This window comes from Pestalotiopsis fici, assembly GCF_000516985.1.
Source record: "Pestalotiopsis fici W106-1 unplaced genomic scaffold PFICI_Scf_11, whole genome shotgun sequence".
NCBI classification, from domain to species: Eukaryota; Fungi; Ascomycota; class Sordariomycetes; order Amphisphaeriales; family Sporocadaceae; genus Pestalotiopsis; species Pestalotiopsis fici.
In genome coordinates, this window is record NW_006917101.1 from 1,769,388 (window position 1) to 1,789,213 (window position 19,826).

The window sequence follows — 19,826 nt, forward strand, 5'->3', positions numbered from 1 at the left end:
CCCTCTCATAATCATAACACACGAGGTCGCGGTTAGGATCGGGAACGACATTTCTGACGCTCTTGTCCCAAATGGTGAGCATGTAGTCTTCATGGACATACGCGGGTTGACCGTTCTGTTTGTGCCTTTGGACAATTATGGAAGTTGCTGTTCCGGGCGAAATACTGGGTGCATTCAAAGAAAACTCAGATTGGCGTTGTTCTTCCGGCCAGTGAGTTATGCTCATCCAAGCCACAAGTTTGGTCTCTCTTGGAGAATTCGAAATCGGTGGGAGGCAAGGTCCGCTGGCGATTAGGCGCACACCCTTTATCACGACAGGAAAAACATCTCGTATATCTCATTCTGCTCATCTATCGCATCCATGAGGGCTTCAAGTTCAGCTTCGTCAAGGGGCTCGCTGCTCCATTTCAGCATGTCCTTGGCTTCTTCGACAAAAATTTCTGGATCTTGGAGAATCGGCGCTATGCTTTCCCGGGAACATTTGCTTGACTAGGGGCAGGTGTGTAAAGTGGTTAAGGCAAAGAGATGAGATGACTTAATGAGTTGGTATGCCGTATCATGAAGGCTTGAAGCGAGTTTGTGAGTTGGTAGGTTTTTATGATGTGGGAAAGGAGAGGAAAGTTTCGGGTTTAAGTACTCGGGGGAAAACAAAACAATGGTACGTCTCTGGACGGGCACGCCTTCTGCATCACATTGCGCGCGTCGTGGCTGCATGGCCTTGGTTGACAAGAAGGAACAACGCATGCGCCTGCTTTACCGTAATGAAGCCAAGTCAAGTGGTATCTTCCTCTATCGTCGCGATCTTGTGACGCTGTGGTGCTGGTGCTGCTGGACGACTGGTTGTTGCCCGGCGATTGTGCTGTCAAGATCACCAAAGCCCAGAGCTGTTCTGCGCTTCGGGCACACTATGATCACACCTCTTATTTTCAATCTGTTTTATCAAGGGAATCCTGAACTCTTTCATCGAGGACGCTCTATCAAAGGCTCACATATACTGCTCAAAGTTCAATCCGAACAAGAAATAAATGCCACAGCAAGGCCCCGAAGACCATGAAGAACCCGAGGGGTCGAGATGATTGAATCGGTCTCCCCGTTGGCAGTCAAGGTAGCAGCGACCTCCAATGAAACCCAGAGTTCCTAATCCAAATCTACCTTCCCAGAGGCTTGCAAGGCAGTCTCCGGGGTAAGGCAACAGGGCACCATTGCCTGATCAACTTGCAACTTCCACCCGCTCGGTATACAAGAGTGGCTTGTCACTTTCGTATTGATCAACCTGTCAATCTTTCCCGTTGCTAGAACAGCACACGAAGCACACTTTCCCACATAAACATAAAGTAAACTATCTAGACTTCCCTAGTGTAGTATGTTAATTGGTCTCACTTCTTGACTTGGTCGCAGAGTTACCTGCAGAGTGAGGATGGACTCCTTTGCTAATTCATGACAGCCAAGCTTCCCAGTCTGGAGGCCCTATGTGATTGCCGCTGTTCTCTACAAGTTACATTCATCAAGATACTTTCTACACTGATCAATTAAATGGTGAGCAGAGATGAGACGTTCTACTCCCAGGGATGGATAAGCCAGTCATTATTCCATCGTCAAAAGTGTTGCGGCACGGGTATCATTTGTGAGGTCCGCGATAGTGCTTATATTACAAAAGAAGATACATGCCCCTGGGCAAGTCTAACCACGGTCCGTCTTCACATCTTCTTCGTGGCCCCTCCAGAGGGGCGGACATGTGGACATTTCCTCGTCATCGACAAGTCACCTAGGCAGGTGCCGGCACGGTGACAAAGATCGTCGTAGTGCTACTACCCGCAGCAGCAGCATCGGTAGCAGCCGGAGCGGCGGGAGGTATGGTCAAGGTAATGGCACTCGCCGCCGGGGGCGCAGCAGCAGCCGCCGAAGTAGCGGCAGGGTCAGCGGCAGGCGCAGCAGCGGGGGCTTCTGCAGCAGGAGGAGCAGCGGCCTGAGCAGGAGCCGGCGTAAAGGCGGCTAGGTCGAGGGGGATCTGGGCGACGGTGCCGCCCACGACGTTGGTGCCGTCGCCGCTTTGGCTCGAGGCCTGGGAGATTTTGGCGTAGTCGACGACTTGCTGAACGTTGGCGCTGAGGATAAAAGGTTAGTATTTTTTTCTTTCTTTTTTTTTCTTCTTGGCAGCTTCGACGGTATAATGGCTTACGGGTTGATGACGATTACTTGACCTTCTTGGCAATGAGGGCCTGTCGCACAGTACAGGAACATTGGGTCGGTGCTCGTAACGGGCATGCTGAATGTCCCTACAGTGGTCTGGCCGTCGACGAACGGAATGTGGCCCGAGTGGATGGCCGTGGCAACGGATGCCTAGTGTTGATGCAATGTCAGTATAGATGATCTTAAAGTCATCATGCCATAAGAGCCTCTAAAGCAAATCTGACCAAACCTCTAAAAGAAAACGTCTCTTTCATAAATGATAAGATGCGTGCTTACCTGGAGTGGCTGACAACCAACATCCTGTGCGGATTGTGTGACAGTATGGTTGCCATTGCTGAACTGGAACTGGACGACATCACCCACGGCGGCGGTGACTACGTTTGGGACAAAGGTATCCTGCGGGCCGCCCACAACAACGGGGATGATTTGGTTTGCTCGAACTGTTTTGCTCAGCATTAGCTTTCGGCAGTACTAGGTTTTTTTTTTNTTTTTTTTTTTTTTTCACTCAGAGAAATACATACCAGAAAACCCGCTCGGCATGAATGCCCTCAGTGCTTGCGCGGCAGCCTCTTCAGGTGTCATGACAGCCGCTGGATCGGTAGCGGAAGCAACATCTTGCGGAAAAGGCTGCGGCAAGGCGCTCACGGCGACAGCGGCCAAGAAAACGGACTTTAGTATGCTCTGCATTATATCTAGTTGAAGGTGATCCGGGCGGTCTTCGTTCAAAGAATGAAAAACAAAAATGACGTAACTCGTGAATTATAAATGAATGTAATACCGGTCAACGGACTGTCTCTTTCTCCACTGGAGAAGTGAGATTGATCGAAAAGAAAAACGGACGAGTCACACAAAAAGAGCGATATGGGAAGTTCAAGGAAGGGGAGAAGAGAAAATTAAGCTTGAATTAAAGTGGTGGCATGTACCGGGACGCGGTATATATCACTCTCTGCACCATTGCAACGACTCGACCTAGGAACCATCTCCCAATAAACCTCGTAGCCAAGCAGTCTGTATCCACATCTCGGCGTCAACTTGGCGACATGCCTTTTGGGGGGTGAGGCTGTGTATTTTCCAAGATAGTCCAAGGCCTGAATAACCTTCCTTGCCCCCGATATCCACGTTGTTGACACGCTGATGTCTGGGCGCTGGATGTAAGGGAGGGCAGCGACGACGACACGAGTGTGTCGAGCGTCGTGTTCTCGGATATTCCGCTCTTGGCTTATAGAATAACGCCGAGCCCAGAGCATTAACTGAACAAACCCCAATGCCCAAGGCCGAGCCTTGTCATCCGAATCTGGCACTGGATTTAGCACGTAAACACCACGAGTCAAAAAGATGGGTGACGACCAAGACAACAAGTCCGAACAGAAGAAAAGACGAAATGGTTTGAAGTTATTCCCAATGCAGCACGATGAGGCTCTGCCAAGAGACCCTGGCGACAGCGTGGATCCGGCAGAAGCGGCCGGGCGATCTACGTTACTATGATCAACTGTGATCATTGGATCTGCACCCATCACGAAGATCCAAGTTGCATTGCGTAAGACGGCGTTTCCTCGCGGTTTGGAAATCTGGAAGCCAAGAACTAGGGGGCGCCAGGGTTCAGAGATCGTACGTTAAGATGAAAAAAGAGAGAAGAGACTGAACATTGCGGGCATGGAAAATGGACGATAATGGGTTGGCAGGTGGAGCCTTTGGCACCCTGTTTCGGATCGACTTCAGATGGCCCCTTGGACGCCATTGAGACGTTTGGCGGCGCTTGCGTTCGGTTGTTCGGTATACGGCTCGGGCATAAAAATCTCCCATGGAATGGGTTATATGGTATAGAATCTCGGCAATTTTTTGTCATTAATAATCGAGCCAACCTTCCTTTAAGATAAAGCATAACTTTGACCTTATTCAGCGGAACTACTGATTGCAGAGGAGACGTCGGGTGCTGTTCTACAGAACACACATTTGCTACCTATCCCTGCCACTCCAAGAATCCGTGCGCAGCGCAAAACTTGTCATTCAACATGATGCACCTGAATTTCATTGCGATTTTTTCGTGAGTTGTATTATTGAATTACCAAGTAAGAGGTAAGGTCGTTATAATTTGAAGAGCATTGCAGTATTGCACACTGCCATTGCTTACATCTGAAAAGCGCGCAAATCATTGCACTGAAACGGGCGGCATTGTCGACAGTCTTGTCAGCATTGATGCACTTTTGGCTCCAGTGCAGACAGAGCCACTGAGCTTCCAGGCTGTGCTTATTATCTATGCATAACCTTTGCTGAAGAATTCATTCTCGTTCGCGACCGAGATGAAGATATCATTGTGGCCAAAGGATTGGGCAAAACCCGCTGACCGAAATAATCCTTTACCCCTTAACAAATATTAGCTTCGGCCGCCAATTAAGGTGGCTGAAGCTTGGGCTTTGCCTTAGCAAAACTAATTGGGTTGGCCGAAATTGCTTATAGGGCTGACAGTGCACTATATACATTCCAACCAGCTCTTCGCCGGTCCTAATCCGGCATCGCGTCTATCCCAACGAGCCAATGACCATCGCGCCGGGTGAGTCGAACGGAAGGCATAGGATTCATTATCATCATCTAGACGATCATTGCATATAGCCTCGATGAGAACCCCTTGTGATAGACTCCTGTTCAGATGTATAAAGTCATGGACTTGGCAGCCATGAAGCACGACACCAAACACAGCTTCAAGGACAGTATCGTTCTACGCGACCTTTTCTGCGATCCGGGCTAGAAGAATCACAATTCCTGTACTGAGTTATACCAAGACTTGATGCACTTCTCTTCTATCTGGCGCTTCCTCGCCTATACTACAATCACCTCGATGCCAACCCAGGCATCCGTCTCTCCCATTGCTGGGACCAACGGCTCAGTCAGCAGCAAAACCATCCATCAATTCGCCAACCTGCTCGACTGGGCCGAAAACATTGCCGTTCGCCCCAATGGTAACCTCTTGGTGACGCTGCTGGGTCTGAAGCCCCAGCTCTGGCAAATCGCCGAGCCATGGACGGATACCCCCGCCGCGACACTCGTCCACACCTTTCCCAGCGAGTTGTACGGCCTCGTCGGCATTGCCGAGACGAGTCCCGACGTCTTTGTCACGGCCGGTATCAACACGACGACGCCCAGTCTGTCTTCGGTCTGGGAGGTGACGTTTGGTACCGACGATAATGATGGATCCGAGTCCGTCGCCACCCGCAAGATTGCCGACATGCACAACGCCATTGTGCTCAATGGCGTAGCGGCGGTGCCGGGTTGCGGCGACGAACCCTCCTCCTCCTCGGCCGTCTTGATTGCCGATTCCATGGCTGGCGTCGTCTTTCGCGTAGACACCCAGACGGGCAACGTCACCACGGCCGCCCAGGTGCCCGAAATGGCGCCGCTCGGCAACATGACGTCGACGCAGAATATTGGTATCAATGGTATCAAGATCCGCGACGGCTACCTCTACTTTGACAATAGCTACGCGGCGACCTTGTACCGCGTCAAGATTGACGAGACCGGCTTCGTGGCCGCGGACGCCGTTGCTGAAAATGTTGCCGTCATTAGCGATGAGACCTTTCTCGATGACTTTGTGTTTGACACGCGCGGCAATATCTACATTGCCTCAAATCACGGAAGCACGGTGCGCCGGGTTGATATGGCGACGGGTGACAATGTTGTACTGGCTGGAGCTGCAGGTCAACAGACTGTCCTCGGGGATACGGCTGCAGCTTTTGGAAGAACGGATATGGATCGCGAAGTCCTATACGTGACAACGAGTGGCTTCGATGTCAAGACGGCCGTCGAGCCAGGCAAGGTTGTTGCTATCAACGTTGCTGGATTGAAGTAGTAGAGTGTCGGACTGAGCAATTTTGCACTGTCAGAGATGTGTACACGTGATAAATAGAAAATTTGAAACGTTTCATGGTGACATTAATTTTTGATTCATTTATCTTCTTGTATCATGTGGCTCCAGGCTGTGAAGCTCTCTAGGTATGATGTGCCTCGTGAGGCATGCCATCACGGCTTGAATGAGCCGTGTCAATCTTGGTTTTAGCGATCGGATGAGGATCTGTCTCGTGAAGAAGTCGTCTACTCTGTATCGTCCATGCTCCTTGTGGACTCTAATTACCCAACGTTTGTTTTCCCTTCCTAATTTCCATTCCTACTTGGTAGCTCTTATACTAGACGGAAATAAAAATATCAACGCTTGCAAGTGGCGGATATCAAAACGAGAACGAAATAGAAAGTCTATATGCAATGCTTCGCTGAGACCACTACGTCGGCAGGTTTATCGCTTGGCGCGCTCTGCGGCGGCGGCGCTGACGCTGCCCACAGCCTTTTCGGCTGCGCTGGTCATGGTAAGCCCAACAGGCGTCATGGCACCAGTAGGGGCAGGTGTAGTGCTGCGGGTAGGCGGTGCGGACCGGTTGTGTGCCATGTGAGCTCTGACGAGGTGACCGGCTGCAAGAGCCGAGCAAAGCGACAGTTCTCCAGCCAGGACTGCGGCACCAATGATGCGAGCCAGACGTCGAGAGTTTTCACCAGGCGTGGTCGGGTGAGGGCCACGAACGCCGAGCATGTCCAGCATGGCACTCTGAGGTTCGAGGATCGTTCCTCCACCCAGAGTACCAACCTCGATGGAAGGCATGGAGACAGAGATTTGCAGAGAGCCACGGAGGCTGTAAAAATTAGCGCGTGATCCGTTAAATTTGAATGGCAGTATTGAACTTACTTCTTCATGATTGTGATACAGTTGGCACTCTCGACAACTTGTGCGGGATCTTGACCAGTGGCGAGGAAAACAGCAGCAACAATGTTGGCAGCATGAGCGTTGAAACCTCCAACGGATGCAGCCATGGCCGAACCGATCAGGTTCTTCGAGATGTTGAGCTCAACGAGGCTGTCGACGTCACTCTTCAGGACTGACTTGACGACATCACCAGGAATGATGGCTTCAGCGACGATACCCTTGCCACGGCCATCAATCCAGTTGAGAGCAGCAGGCTTCTTGTCAATACAGTAGTTGCCGGACACGGAGATGATGGACATATCCTCGAAGCCACCCTCTGTAGCCATGACGTTGAGAGCGTGCTCGACACCCTTGGAAATCATGTTCATACCCATAGCGTCACCGGTAGTTGTCTTGAAACGGACGTAGAGGTTGGTTCCAGCCAGAGCAGTCTTCATGGTCTGCAGACGTGCGAATCGACTTGTGGAGTCAAAAGCCTTCTTCATCAAGGCCTGACCAGCTTCGGAATCAATCCATGCCTTGGCAGCGCCAGCACGCTCAAGAGTCTCAAAGCTCAGGGCAGGGCCACGGGTCATACCGTCACCAGTGATGACTGTAACGGCACCGCCACCCGCGTTGATAGCCTTGCAGCCACGACTGGCACTGGCGACCAGGACACCTTCAGTTGTAGCCATGGGGATGAAGTAGCTTTGGCCATCAATGACAAGAGGACCAGCAACACCAACAGGCAGAGGCATGTAACCAATAACGTTCTCACAGCAAGCACCAAGAACAAGATCCCAGTTGTACTTCTCGAATGGCAGCTTGGAAGACTCCAGAGAGCCCGTCACATCGGAAGTAGCCTTGGTTCTGGAGATGATGGAACGACGGATCTTGACGGCTCTGGTGGTGTTCTTAAGACTCTTCTCAAGAGCGTAGCCAGGAATCTTGCCCTTCAGGGAGAGTGCAACAACTTCATCGTCAGTCATATCATAGATGCGCTTTTCTGCGAGCAGCTTGTCGAGATCGGCCTGGCTGCGGGATACGAGAGGAGCTCTGGGGGTTGGGATGGATGTGGCGGTTGATCTGGACTTCATGAGTAGCTGGTCTGCTTCATCGTCCGTAGAAGCCGGCGTTGCAGGCTTTTGGCGCGGCGGCGCCTTGTGCAACTGGCCAATCGATGGGGTGGAGGCTGATGTTTCGTTGAACCTCTCAGCAGCTGCCAGATCCTTGGGGTCGACTGGGTGCGTAGGAACGTTGGGGTCCTTGATGCCAGACCGTGCGACATTGAAGAGATATCCATTAAGAGCAACACTCATGGCCAAAGCAATGACGATCCACTTGGACAGGATAGGATCTTCCAGACTTTCAAGCAGACCGCCAACCATACGTCCTCCGACAGAGATGCCAACAAGCTGAGAAAAGTCATCCTCTCCCTGCGAGTCCTTGGAAGGTACGGCGTAGTGGATCGAGGGGAATTCTAGCTCATACTTGATCGGGGTCAAGACGGTGACAACAGTGGTTTGACCATGGCCACGAGCCAGGAAAAGAACTTCATCGAGTCCATTCGACGCAACCTTGAAGGGGTCGACAGGAGGCGTAGTAACAACACCTCCCAGACCACCGGCCCAAGAAGAGATGCTCGAATCGGAGCCGGGGGTTCTGAACGGGATGGTGCACAGGTTGACAATGTTGATAGCAAAGAAGCCAGCAATCATCCAGAACTTGAACTTGGGAACGCTGCTGCTCTTGAAATCTTGTCCGAAAAGTGGCACGTTCTTGCCATTGCCGCCCTCGTTGTTGGTAGCAACGTTCTCGGCAACGCGGCGGCTGAGACCATCATCCTCCAACGCCTTTCGCAGCTCAACGTGACGCTTGATGCGGTTGATCTCGAGCTTGATGCAGAGAATGGCAGTGTAGAAAGTGAAGAGAAGCAGGCAGTCAAAGAACAGGATCCAGGCGGCCAGGAAGCAGAATTGTTGGAGTCCACCCTGCACACCAAAGTTGGCACCGACAATGAGCAGCAAGATCTCGAGGACATAGTCGCGAACGATCTCAAAGCCAGTGTCCTTGAGAGCCTTGTGTACGGCATATTGAATCAAACTCTCGGAAGGGCTATGCGATCTCTTGTTGCCGCTCTTGTCCTCCGGACGGCGGTGGTCCAGGGCGTGGGAGAGGACAGCCTTGGTAAGAACAATGTTCTTCTCGAAGCCAATAGTCACAACCAGGAATGGCAGACCTTCGGAGAGCAAGACAACGGAAATCGGAACACCAAGTCTCGTGGTCACATTGAGACCAAACAGGAAAGCAAAGGTCGAGGAAAACAGAACACTGACGGCCAGCCAGACATTGGAACCCAGCTTTCTCATGCTCAAGAACAGAGAAACAAAAGTCAAGTGCATGGACAGGTATCCAAGAACCATGATGATGATATCGAGGGTGTCTGCGTTCTTGAGCAAGTCCAGAAAGTCTGTCCAGGCATTCTTAGCCCAGCGAGCCAGGCTGGTACCTGTCTGGCCACGGGCAGCCTTGATAATCCACATTTTCTTCTCACTCCTGCCATCCTCAATCTCGCGAGATTCTTGGCCGGGCACATCGTTGGGAATCTCTTGGGCAGCAGCAATGAATTCGGCGGCTTGACTGTACTTGACGGCAAAAGCGAGGGCGCTGTCCTGCGCGTATGTGGTCAAGGTGTTCGAGGTCGAGGGCAAATGCGCGACGGAAAGGTTGTTGGGAAGAGGGACAATATGCGCCGACGGAGCGGTCTGGGGGGCCTCGGGAGAGGATTCGGGGAAGACGAGCGTAATCAGAGCCAGATGGTCAGCATCCTTGGGGACTTTGGCGTCCGAGTCAAAGTTCTGCCACTTCCACGATGTTTCTGGGCCTGCAATCAAGCTGCGGCTACCTTCGACCAGAGAATCCCATTCCGCCCTTCTGACACTCTGGGTCACGTCGACCAGGCTCTCCTTGACGACTCCGACATAGGTTGTGCTCGCCAAGATGGCAACTACGCAGATGGTATAGATCGGGTGGAGGCAGGCAATCTTGGTCACGAATTGCAAGATGGGCGTAACTCTCTTGTTGATTGCAGACGGCGGAGCGGGCTGGGCGTTCGGGCGCTCACCGCGAAAGCGGGAGGGCAAGAAAAAGAAGCGATCATGTTGAATTTATCTCATATGCATTGGCTATAACATGAGGAGAATCTAGAGAAGGAGAAAAAACAAAGTAAGCGAGAGCTGGCATAAGAGAGTGGTGTAGGCGAGAAATGTGTGAAACGCTGTTATGCAGTCATCTCACGCAGCGAGACAACCAGCATACAGACTGACTGCGCCTCGATATGAATAGGTAGCAGGCTATTCCGTAGAATGGCTCAACAATGGGGGCCGCGAAAGTGGTTGCAATGTAGCAATTGCAACTGCCTTCGCATGCCGCCGCAATGGTTATACCCGATTCGCGCACAGCCACAGCCCCGGGGAATTGTATGGGATAGTATTATACGCACATGGAGTTGAGCCGGAATATTTTTTTCTGGTATCGGAGTCCGAGTATCGGGATCCGGTCGTGGGAGTGTTGAAGGCTGACAACGTGCGCTGAGCTACGACCAATGGCAACGCGGGGGACGCGCGACGAGAAGAAAAAAAAGTACGTGACAGCAACTCAAAGGGACGAGCCGAGCTGCTGGGAAGAAGAGTGTTCGCGAACAGGCAATTGAATACCTTTTTCACGAGCACGCACGCACCAATGGAGTGGGTTGAGGAGGAAGAGAGCACAAGAGAAGGCTGAGCAGGAGAGAAGTTGAAAAGGTTCCCGTGTGCCATCAATCAATCAATCGCAACCCATGGCATGGGAGCAAGCAATCTCGAGCAAGACCAATCTAAGGGGGGGGGCCGCCAGCTAGCTACCAACTACTACACTAGCCAACCATAGCCAACCAGCCAATGTGAGGTGGGCATCGGTGAAGAGAGAAATTTCCCATGTCACTCGAATGGAGAAATGTTATCCAGGATACCCCCCTCCAACTATCCGGGCTACCGTAAATACTGAATTTCATGCCGTAGTCTTTTCTTGCCTTTCGGTTAATTAAAGAAAGAAATATATCTTTTTCATCGTCACAAACAGCTATATCTAGAAACATTTCCAAATCGAAGGTTCAATATTGGTGTATTGTGCAATACGAGTATTGTATAAAGTATACGCACTGGAAGCGTGATATATACCTACGCTTTGTTATATCGTAGGCAAGTACACCGCCCCAAAGCAACTTCGTCCTCAGATGTCTAGCCGACGATATACACAGTACTGGCCAAACATGATATATAATAAAAGAGACTACAAGTTATTACATGTCAACCTTTTATTTAATGCACCAAGCCATGGAAAAGTCATGGTAAGAAGTACTTTATTTGTGGTAGCTCGGATAGCCGAGGGGTGTAGCCCGGATAACCATTCTCCTGAAATGATTGCCAGGCGCTAACCACAAATTACCCATTCCCACTAAAATTCACGTTGGCACTGCAGTCTGCAGGTTTTAGCTTGCTAACTGCCAGCTAACTGCCAGGAAGTCAATTGAAAAGAAGCCTGAAAGAGGACCCTAGAAGCCATTCAAGCACCTGGAGGCGGCAGGCGGTGACACATTAGTACCCGTGCCTCTCCCCAAAATAAAGGAGCACAGAGCAGTTGCTGGACTGATTGTTGATCAACCCCACGAACCAACAAGTTTGTTTGGGCAATGTCGCGATTTTCTGTGTCTGAGATTTCCAGGCGAGCCAGGGTTCTCTGCCATTGAGTTTGGGACCTTGGGTTAGGTATCAAAACCCCAAGGGTTCAAAAAATCCTCTTTCTGTCCAAAGCCGTTCTGTCTCTCCCCGGCCCGCGTCGACCTGGGGGAGTCTCCCTGGCCAGTGGCAGCAATTCCGCCGAGCAAGACCCTGGATGCTTGCCCAACGCTCCCCTTGCCCAGCATTTACTGCCGTGGCCCGTTGCTTTACCTAGCGCGTACAAACAAGTCACTTTTTTTACGTCAACCATTGCTCGAGACCGGAGGAGGACTGCGGAGGTCTCCCCAACATTGCGAGTCTGGCATCTCTACTGTGTAACAAGTTGAACAACTTGATCCAATAGTATATTCATTGGCGTCACCACTTGGCCATCTCTCCAACTCGTTTGCCAATGTCCCTGTGTACATCAAAACCTTCATTTCAGTCGTGACGCCAAAAACAATTGATGGCTGCTGATCAGCCGCTTGGAGGGTCATGATATGTAGCCCATTGTGCGCAAGCGTTATGACTAGGTACCAATAGCAGGGTCAAGGGTCGGGGATGCACAGAGGAAATGAAGCTTGCAGCTGGAACTTTGAAGCTTCCACGATTGTTCTGATAAGAAGCCGGCCCACACTCCCACCGTTCTGGTATCGCCGCCTCTTGTGTACTTCGGACGATTAGTGTAGCTGGTAATCTTATCGTAGCTACTACATTTACTATGCAAATGGCTAATTTCCACTAGTATGGGGCATCTCCGTTGCGTTATGTCAATGATGTCGTGTCTCATGTTTAAAATCTCAACGGCAGAATTTACATCAACGACGCCGAGTGCGGAGGAGAATCAGTGTAGAAAATTCTCTAAATACCGCAGAACCCTTGCTCGCCATCTGCCCAAGGCCTCGGCGGTGCTGTGGCCCACAGAGCAGCAAACCACCCGGCCCGAAACATCTCGGCGATGTTTCCGACTTCGCCTGTGAGGCCCTCAATAACATACTCGATTACCGGGTAGAGCCCACAAAAAAAGGTAGCAAACATGCAGCATCTGGGTTCGTAAATACGATAAAGCCTTGCCACAAAACACGACCCATCAGATTCCAGCATTAGAAAGCCGTCATGAGTCTCTGTACCTTGTCACTCTCCATGCTCACGATCTTGGCGCCCAAGTCCTCCAGCTCTTTTCGTTTCTGTGGCCAGTTGTCCGGATCAACCGCCTTCGTGGCTTGTTCCACGACAAAGGTTCTGAAGCCTTCTTTGGCAGAGTCCTTGGCACAGTTGAACACGCAGTAGTCAGCGGCCAGCCCAACCACATACACATCGGTGACATTGTAGCTTCTCAATAAATCAGCCAGCCCGCTGTCACAACCCCTCGGGCTCTCAAACGGATCGTAGAACGGGCTGTACATCTCGACCCTATCGTCCTGCCCCTTCTCCATGATCTTGTCTATCTTGCCAATGGCCAGCTCCGGTATCAGTTCCGCGCCGGGCGTGCCCTGAACACAGTGAACCGGCCATAGGCGGGACTCATATGTCTCCTCGGAGTTGGCGGGGTTGATTATGGTAATGGTGTCTGTAAATGGCTGCTTATCCTTGTGATTTGATGCAAACGATATATGTGACGGTGGGTGCCAGTCCTTGGTCGCGACCTTGAGCACAAAGGGAAGATCAAGGAGCTTGTTGATTGTAGCAGCGATGTCTCTACCACCTGCTACGGCGAGAGATCCGTTCTGTTCGAGCGTCAGTGTGAATCCAGGCGGTGCGCGGCACGAGGCTTACCGGAGGACAGAAGTCCTCCTGGAAATCTATGACCAAAAGTGCTGGCCGGAAAGGCGCCATTCCGATTGTTCTGCTTGAGTCTTGATTGGATTCTTTGTGGCCGACCTGTTGTTTTGCACCACGCTTGTGGTATCAGGCTTCCGGAAGAATGGTATCAATCTACGTTATCTTGTCTGAAGCTGAAGCTCTCAGCAGCTTTGACATCACCGTAGTGGGGTCACCTAAACACTATTTCAGGTGTGCACCTGAACATGCACGATCGTTAGAATACTATCAAATCATTAACAAAGCGTTTATGTAACAAAGAATTCCAATAACTTTTGCCCCAAAATAAACTTTTTCTGCATTTTGCGCGATCTATCACTCTTCAAATTTGAATAAATTTCACAAGTCTGCAGTGTCAATTGCATGCAAGCTAGGTACGTGTTGGCATGCCCGGATGTAATCGCCTGTGCGTTTTAGAGGTGGGGTTACCGCTTATAACTTCAAGGTTGCATGCAGCTTTACGGGCTGCCTATGACCAGTAAGTACCTTGCCTCACTTTCCAATGCAAGGCAATTATATGAGTTATAAATACCTCTATCACGTTTGATTCGTGGAGAAAACAGAGAGACAAGCGAATGCTACTTTAAATGGCTTTCCCATATTTCATCGAAGCAATCTCAAGGCTTCGACGTTTGTTTCATTCCCCAAAACTGCGTGAGCTGCTAGTAAGACCAAATCTTACATGCTTGCCAGGCATCAAGATAAAATCAGGCAGCCTTTAATCACAAGCTACCTACTTCCTTATCTCCAAGGTACAGTTCACAATTTGGTTTCTGCGGTGTTGCCTGATTTATACTCAACATTTATTCTGATACATTTATCCCAATGAAACACTGTTGAATTGTGTAAAAAGAAAGAAATGACCGATTGAGTAAATATCTAACAGAATCACGTAGGAAATGCCAAAAGAAAGCACTAAAATTACACTGATTGCCAAATCACCTGACAAACATTCCCCCCCTTCGAGAATCTATCCTGCAAGCCTCGATTGTCTCTCTTACCCCAAGCCTCTGGTCCTGTACCTTCCGTAATTTCCGTGATGGCTTACGATGGTTCACAATGAACCACGTTTGTGACTGATTAGGCTACCAACTTGAACAAAGGCTGCGACCAAACAAGTGTTCCCAGCAACAGTATACGCGCCGGGCCGAGCCAAGACATGTTCGAAATGGGCAGCATGTACGCCGAGTAGATCGAGGCAACAAAACCGCAGCAGAATCTCCCGGCATACAGAGCCGCGGCATGGAGTCGAAGATGATCGGCCCAAAAGGGACTCTGGCCGCCCACCCAGAATCTTGCTGCTAGTAAAACAACCAGGTAGATTTCCGGGAGGACGGAGCCGGCCAGGGCTGACCACGACTTGTAGCCGCCGTGTCCCTTTACGAAGAGCGCCATGGTCAGCGCGGTGTCGGCGAGTAGCGCCCAGACCTCGGGGGCTACGATACATTGTTAGCGAGGGCGGGCCTCTTCTTGGGATGAAACAGACGAACCAGGAATTTCTGGGGAGTTTGAAAGGTCTGGTACAAGTTCATAGTCGTTGGTTATGACGCTTTGTTGAGTGTGTAGTAGAACAGCCAACGAAATGAGGCATGACGCCGGCAGTATAATGCTGATGATGTTGATCCATGCCATAATATACTTGGATGATGATCCTACTGTGTACGCTTGTTCATACATGAGTTAGTATGCGTCTAGAAGTCAAATAATCAAGGTAAAGTGTATTATATATTCAACCGTTAAGTTGATGCCTAACAGGCATCTCTTCATTGGAATCACAACGCACCGGACAAATGCTTTGATAGTACCTAATAGCATAGGTCCTCACCTCTGATGTAACAGAGCTGCAAAGTTGTTGAAGCATACTGCATACCATATCCAAGATTGTGCTGCGCTCTACTTTAGAAACTCTAAGTCTACAATACAGGAACGACATGGCTCCAGATCGGAGACTGTTCTAAAGTGCTGATATCTGGCGCTGAACGGAATGTCATGGAAATCAGAATGGCTCTCAGAATGTAGATCTCGGCTACCATTTCCTCCGCAGTCAATTCTTGGTCGTCATTGGCTCCTTGGTACATACTCTTGCACTGATCCACAACTTTTCGAAGCCGTTCCCAGTGTCCAAGCCCAAGCAGGCCAGAATTTTCCTTCATCGCATCATGGTATCCATCCCTATAGTCTTTACCCAAAAAGAGATCCAAGGATGTCAATAGGGACAAATTATTTCGGATCAACGATGTAATAGGCGCTTGGGTGTTGTCCATATCCCAATCAGATGAGGCTTCCTGTGAAGGTCTTGTGGATTCATTGTTGCCTTCCTTTTGGAAGGCAAGCAGCATCAATGTCGTCTTATATAGCGTCGTTGGTAGGCAGCGTGAACGTGTTAATCTGTTCCGCACAGAGTCCAATAAATCATCCAAGGCCCTAAGGACAAATAGAACGGAATACCTTTGCCCCCGGTTCATCAACGGGACTTTGCCATCGCCATGGATGAAGTCCACGCAGATAGGGAATAAGATCGAGAGATCCAAACTTTCTGTAAGATCTGCCACATATTTTTTGATTCTCGTGACTTAGCAACCCTTCCCAAGGCTGGATGTTGTCGGAATTCAATCGCAAAAGTAGGAGCGATGAGCAACGGATAGGAGGATCCAATCTCGGGCTCGAACGATTTTACTCCACCAACGGCTGCCAACACGACAATAGTGCGGATATCGGCGTAAGCAGGAACGGCTTTCAAGTCGTCTGGAAGATAGTCCGCAGCCGTGATGGCCGTATCATTGGTATCTAAAGGCAGATTTGCGAGCTCAAATTGATGCAGGAGTTGAAGCCAACCTGCTTCGGCGGAAGGCATACTTGATGTTTGAAGTACTGTTGCAAGAGCTGACAGTATCTTTGAGCATAGCGGAAGTCGTCGGGCCAATGATTGAAATTCACCAAGCCAATTCGCGATAATTCGACCGTTGTTGTCATTATCACCCGCGGTTTTAAGGAGGCCATCTCCAACTTGGTCAACAGCAGTCGTAGCGCCAATGTTACCAATTTTTGCTTGATACTCCATTTCCAACAAATTCAAAAGACGATCAGAAATCAATCGTGGTGTCGATGCCTGTGTGTAAGTCCGGAGTTCCCGCAGACTGACACGGGTCACCGTTTGCTCCGCCCATTTGCCAATGACTTGGTGGCTAGACTTCCGACGCCCGGGGCTGGCAGCGAAGATGCCCTGAATGATCGCGACCAGTGCCAATAAGGTCGCGAGAATGCCAAAGATACCGACAGGCACCGTGAAGGCAAAAGTAATGGGATCCCAGTCCGTCTTTCCATCATCGGCCGCAAACTTCTCACTGACAATGTTGATCAGGCGATCGAGAAGACAGTCGGTGGTGTTAGCTGCTGTGGAACACGAGCTGGTATCGCCCGTCGACTCCATGGTTGGGGGACTTTTAAGTTAATTTCAAGGTTGCTGACGACCTTTATAAAGAGATCCGTCCTTTTATTTGACAGTGGAAGCGCGAGACATTGGGCAGCTGAGGGGGCCATCACGTTAAACAACCCCGCAAGGCCATGGAGAAGGCCTGCATATTCGTCACGTGGACTGCAAAAGTCGCACAAGAGGTATTGTCACGTATTGGTCAATTGGCCAGCCTGATGTTCACGAGTTTTCCAATCGGCGTGGAGATTGATCTGCGCTGCAGCAGTACTCCGCGATTGCCAGGGGTTGATTCTTCGGTGCGGGAAAGAAGTAATAGAAAAAGTAGCACTGTGCGACTCCGAACTTTCATTCATGTTTGGTTTAGAATTCCATTACTTCGATTGAAGTCGTATCAGAGTATATGGTCCTCTTCGGGGTCCTCCCCATGCAGGTGGTTGGGATTCTTCTCCCCAAACAATTCATAGTAATGGTCCGGCGCTGGCAACTCCGTAACCCCCTCCGGCTTGTTCATAGTCACCCTATATCTATCCATGTCGAGTGACACTTGTTTTCTAAAATCAGTCAGGCGGTCAAAGTCGATGCACTGGCGATTGATGCTCATGTCGGGCCAGGGCCGCTCCTGCGTCTCGACCCAGTGCAGCGTCATGAGGTTGACGTTGCCGCTGCACGTGAGCGCTTGGAACAGGATATCGGCGCAGTGGTTAATGTGAATCTCGCGCAGCTTGAGCTTGTCGGCGCGGCCCATTGACTCGTTGTAGTAGCTGCCGTAGGCGATTTTGCGCAGGCTGTTGAGGCAGTGCAGTTGGTGGTAGACGTCAAAGACGACACCATAGGCGTCGTCACCGAGACCCCACATGTTGTTGTCGAGTTTTACAGCTGTCTCTGGGTTCTTCCCCAGTCTGATGATGGTTTTCCTAGGGACGGGTATGACGCGGAGAAGTTCGTACTCGGCCCACTTGTCGTCGGCGTCCGAGTTTGGGAGTTGGCGTGCGATGGAAGGATCTTTTGGTGGGAAGAGTGTGCCATTGATCATTGCGATTCGTGGTTGCAAATCAATCATGTCGTGAATAGGTGCTGTGATAGCTCAATGTTAGAAAGGCCAATACTCGATGCTTCGGTATGACTTACACCAGGAGGAAGTACGTCTCAGGTCAGCGTTGAGTACCTTTGGTTGATGGTGGTAGCTGATAGACACTCCGAGACAAACGGCGGAAATGATAAACACAATCATGTTGATAACTTGAACCAACAAACACGCGCGGCGAGACGGAAATTTAGTCTTTTCTGGGTGGTTGGCCATAAGAGAATCGTCTTCCGTCTCATCGATTGAGTCCGATTCGACGGATGATCTGATAGGGCTGTAACCGGATCTCGATATTTCATCCATCTTGAATACACAGACAAGAATTCTCGGAACTCTCGATTGAGAAAGATAAAGGATGTTCTTTGTATTGACGAGGTATTGTTTGGTGCTCCGAGGCAAGATGGTTGGAAGTGAGAATGTAAGAATTGGCAGGTATACAGATTGGCTATGGCTACGGACCTTTTCTTCCCCTCAGTAGATACTTTTGTCCCAAACTGGCTACTCAGATAATTATAGAGGCTCTTGAACCAAGAACTTCACTTGTTTGGTCTGGCTTGATGTTGGCTCGGACATCATATGAGGTTTCCAATTCGAGAATCGAGCTCACTTGAACAGATCATGGCTTGGCAACAATTAGCTGTGGCACAAGTAACATAACAGTATAGCATAACATTGTTGTCGCAAAGTCCCAGCCCATCATGAGAGAAGGTACTGAGTCGCTCATTCTAACTTCGAAACAGAAATACTTTGCATTAGAACTATATTAGGATATATGTATTTACCCACATATCTACCCATGACCTCGATAGCTACTTGGGATCCATAACGAGATGACCTATCAGGTTCACTTGTTAGCGTGACTGTGTTACTCTAAATATCCCTTGTCTTTTGCCCTCAACTCGGGATTGGTGGTTTTGGAGCCTCACAAAGGTATCGGCCCGTGGATCTTGACCCAGACTGTCGGCATTCGACCACAAATGATCGTGCGATCTCAAAGCGGCCTTATCGCCGGGAACACTTCCAACAGCACCATTTCATCCAATGATACTCCAAGCCACCCTGTGCTCTTTTGAAATCCTTGGTGGTATACTCTGCAAAAGTCTGCTTCTAGACATTGGCTGCATCGAAGCGGATACCCATTGTGCGTCGTGATGTCTTTGCGAGCCACGATTGGTGCTTTGGCCGAGAGCGTCTCAATCAACTGCGCAAACATCAAGAAATCGCTTCTACCTACACCACATCCTTCTTAGTTTACCTGAAAGAGACTCAGCCGCATGCTGACAAGACCCACTTACCGCCCTATCGCGTGATGTTATTTGCTTTCCACCTTCTCGCGAACCTGTCCCAGATCTCAGATTCCGAGTAGCTGGGAACGATGGCTTGCAGCGATCTCTGTCATTGATGCAGGGAACTCAGTTGACAAATCAAGAATTACCCATCCCTTTTGTTATGTCTCAGAGTAAAATGTTTGAACAGGATGGTGATGACCCATAATTCTTTTTCAAGGGCTGTTGCTTTTCAGAGATCGCCCTGGGCTGTGACTAGCACTCGACATGGTCAGCTTGTGTCCACCTGCACCAGTAGCACGGATAATTTATTTGTATTTGGGCAAACTCAAGACAGCCTGTATTACTTCCACTAGCATGGGAAAATGGCTATAACACATCCGGGAATTGCTCCGGCTATAACGGCTGGTCTACTGCTACTTGGATCCTAGGAAGCTAACATGCAATAACAGAATCGTCGATGACCACAGCGGTAGACATCCCCATTCAGGATTTGCAGATGATACACTCAATAATTGTTCCTCTTGTG

The 19,826-nt window shown here is 50.1% G+C and overlaps 7 protein-coding genes across 7 annotated transcripts; 1 reads left to right on the forward strand and 6 right to left on the reverse strand.

The window, feature by feature from the left end:
* Positions 1-1,765: 1,765 nt before the first annotated feature.
* Positions 1,766-2,877, reverse strand: PFICI_13522 (uncharacterized protein; the record flags this gene model as incomplete). The annotated part of the gene is made up of 4 exons (XM_007842103.1): positions 1,766-2,105; positions 2,180-2,340; positions 2,467-2,630; positions 2,712-2,877. The coding sequence occupies 4 exons, from the start codon at positions 2,875-2,877 to the stop codon at positions 1,766-1,768; spliced, it is 831 nt and encodes a 276-aa protein (XP_007840294.1).
* A 2,149-nt stretch (positions 2,878-5,026) lies between these two features.
* On the forward strand, positions 5,027-6,034 carry PFICI_13523 (uncharacterized protein; the record flags this gene model as incomplete). The annotated part of the gene is made up of 1 exon (XM_007842104.1): positions 5,027-6,034. One exon carries the CDS (start codon positions 5,027-5,029, stop codon positions 6,032-6,034), a length of 1,008 nt encoding a protein of 335 aa, XP_007840295.1.
* A 441-nt stretch (positions 6,035-6,475) lies between these two features.
* Positions 6,476-10,076, reverse strand: PFICI_13524 (3-hydroxy-3-methylglutaryl-coenzyme A reductase; the record flags this gene model as incomplete). Its single annotated transcript, XM_007842105.1, has 3 exons — positions 6,476-6,866; positions 6,920-9,960; positions 10,041-10,076. 3 exons carry the CDS (start codon positions 10,074-10,076, stop codon positions 6,476-6,478), a joined length of 3,468 nt encoding a protein of 1,155 aa, XP_007840296.1.
* A 2,700-nt stretch (positions 10,077-12,776) lies between these two features.
* Positions 12,777-13,509, reverse strand: PFICI_13525 (uncharacterized protein; the record flags this gene model as incomplete). The annotated part of the gene is made up of 2 exons (XM_007842106.1): positions 12,777-13,400; positions 13,450-13,509. The coding sequence occupies 2 exons, from the start codon at positions 13,507-13,509 to the stop codon at positions 12,777-12,779; spliced, it is 684 nt and encodes a 227-aa protein (XP_007840297.1).
* A 1,065-nt stretch (positions 13,510-14,574) lies between these two features.
* PFICI_13526 (uncharacterized protein) lies at positions 14,575-15,126 on the reverse strand (the record flags this gene model as incomplete). The annotated part of the gene is made up of 2 exons (XM_007842107.1): positions 14,575-14,930; positions 14,985-15,126. The coding sequence occupies 2 exons, from the start codon at positions 15,124-15,126 to the stop codon at positions 14,575-14,577; spliced, it is 498 nt and encodes a 165-aa protein (XP_007840298.1).
* An 832-nt stretch (positions 15,127-15,958) lies between these two features.
* PFICI_13527 (uncharacterized protein) lies at positions 15,959-16,924 on the reverse strand (the record flags this gene model as incomplete). The annotated part of the gene is made up of 1 exon (XM_007842108.1): positions 15,959-16,924. The coding sequence occupies one exon, from the start codon at positions 16,922-16,924 to the stop codon at positions 15,959-15,961; it is 966 nt and encodes a 321-aa protein (XP_007840299.1).
* A 394-nt stretch (positions 16,925-17,318) lies between these two features.
* On the reverse strand, positions 17,319-18,314 carry PFICI_13528 (uncharacterized protein; the record flags this gene model as incomplete). The annotated part of the gene is made up of 2 exons (XM_007842109.1): positions 17,319-18,001; positions 18,056-18,314. 2 exons carry the CDS (start codon positions 18,312-18,314, stop codon positions 17,319-17,321), a joined length of 942 nt encoding a protein of 313 aa, XP_007840300.1.
* Positions 18,315-19,826: the final 1,512 nt, after the last annotated feature.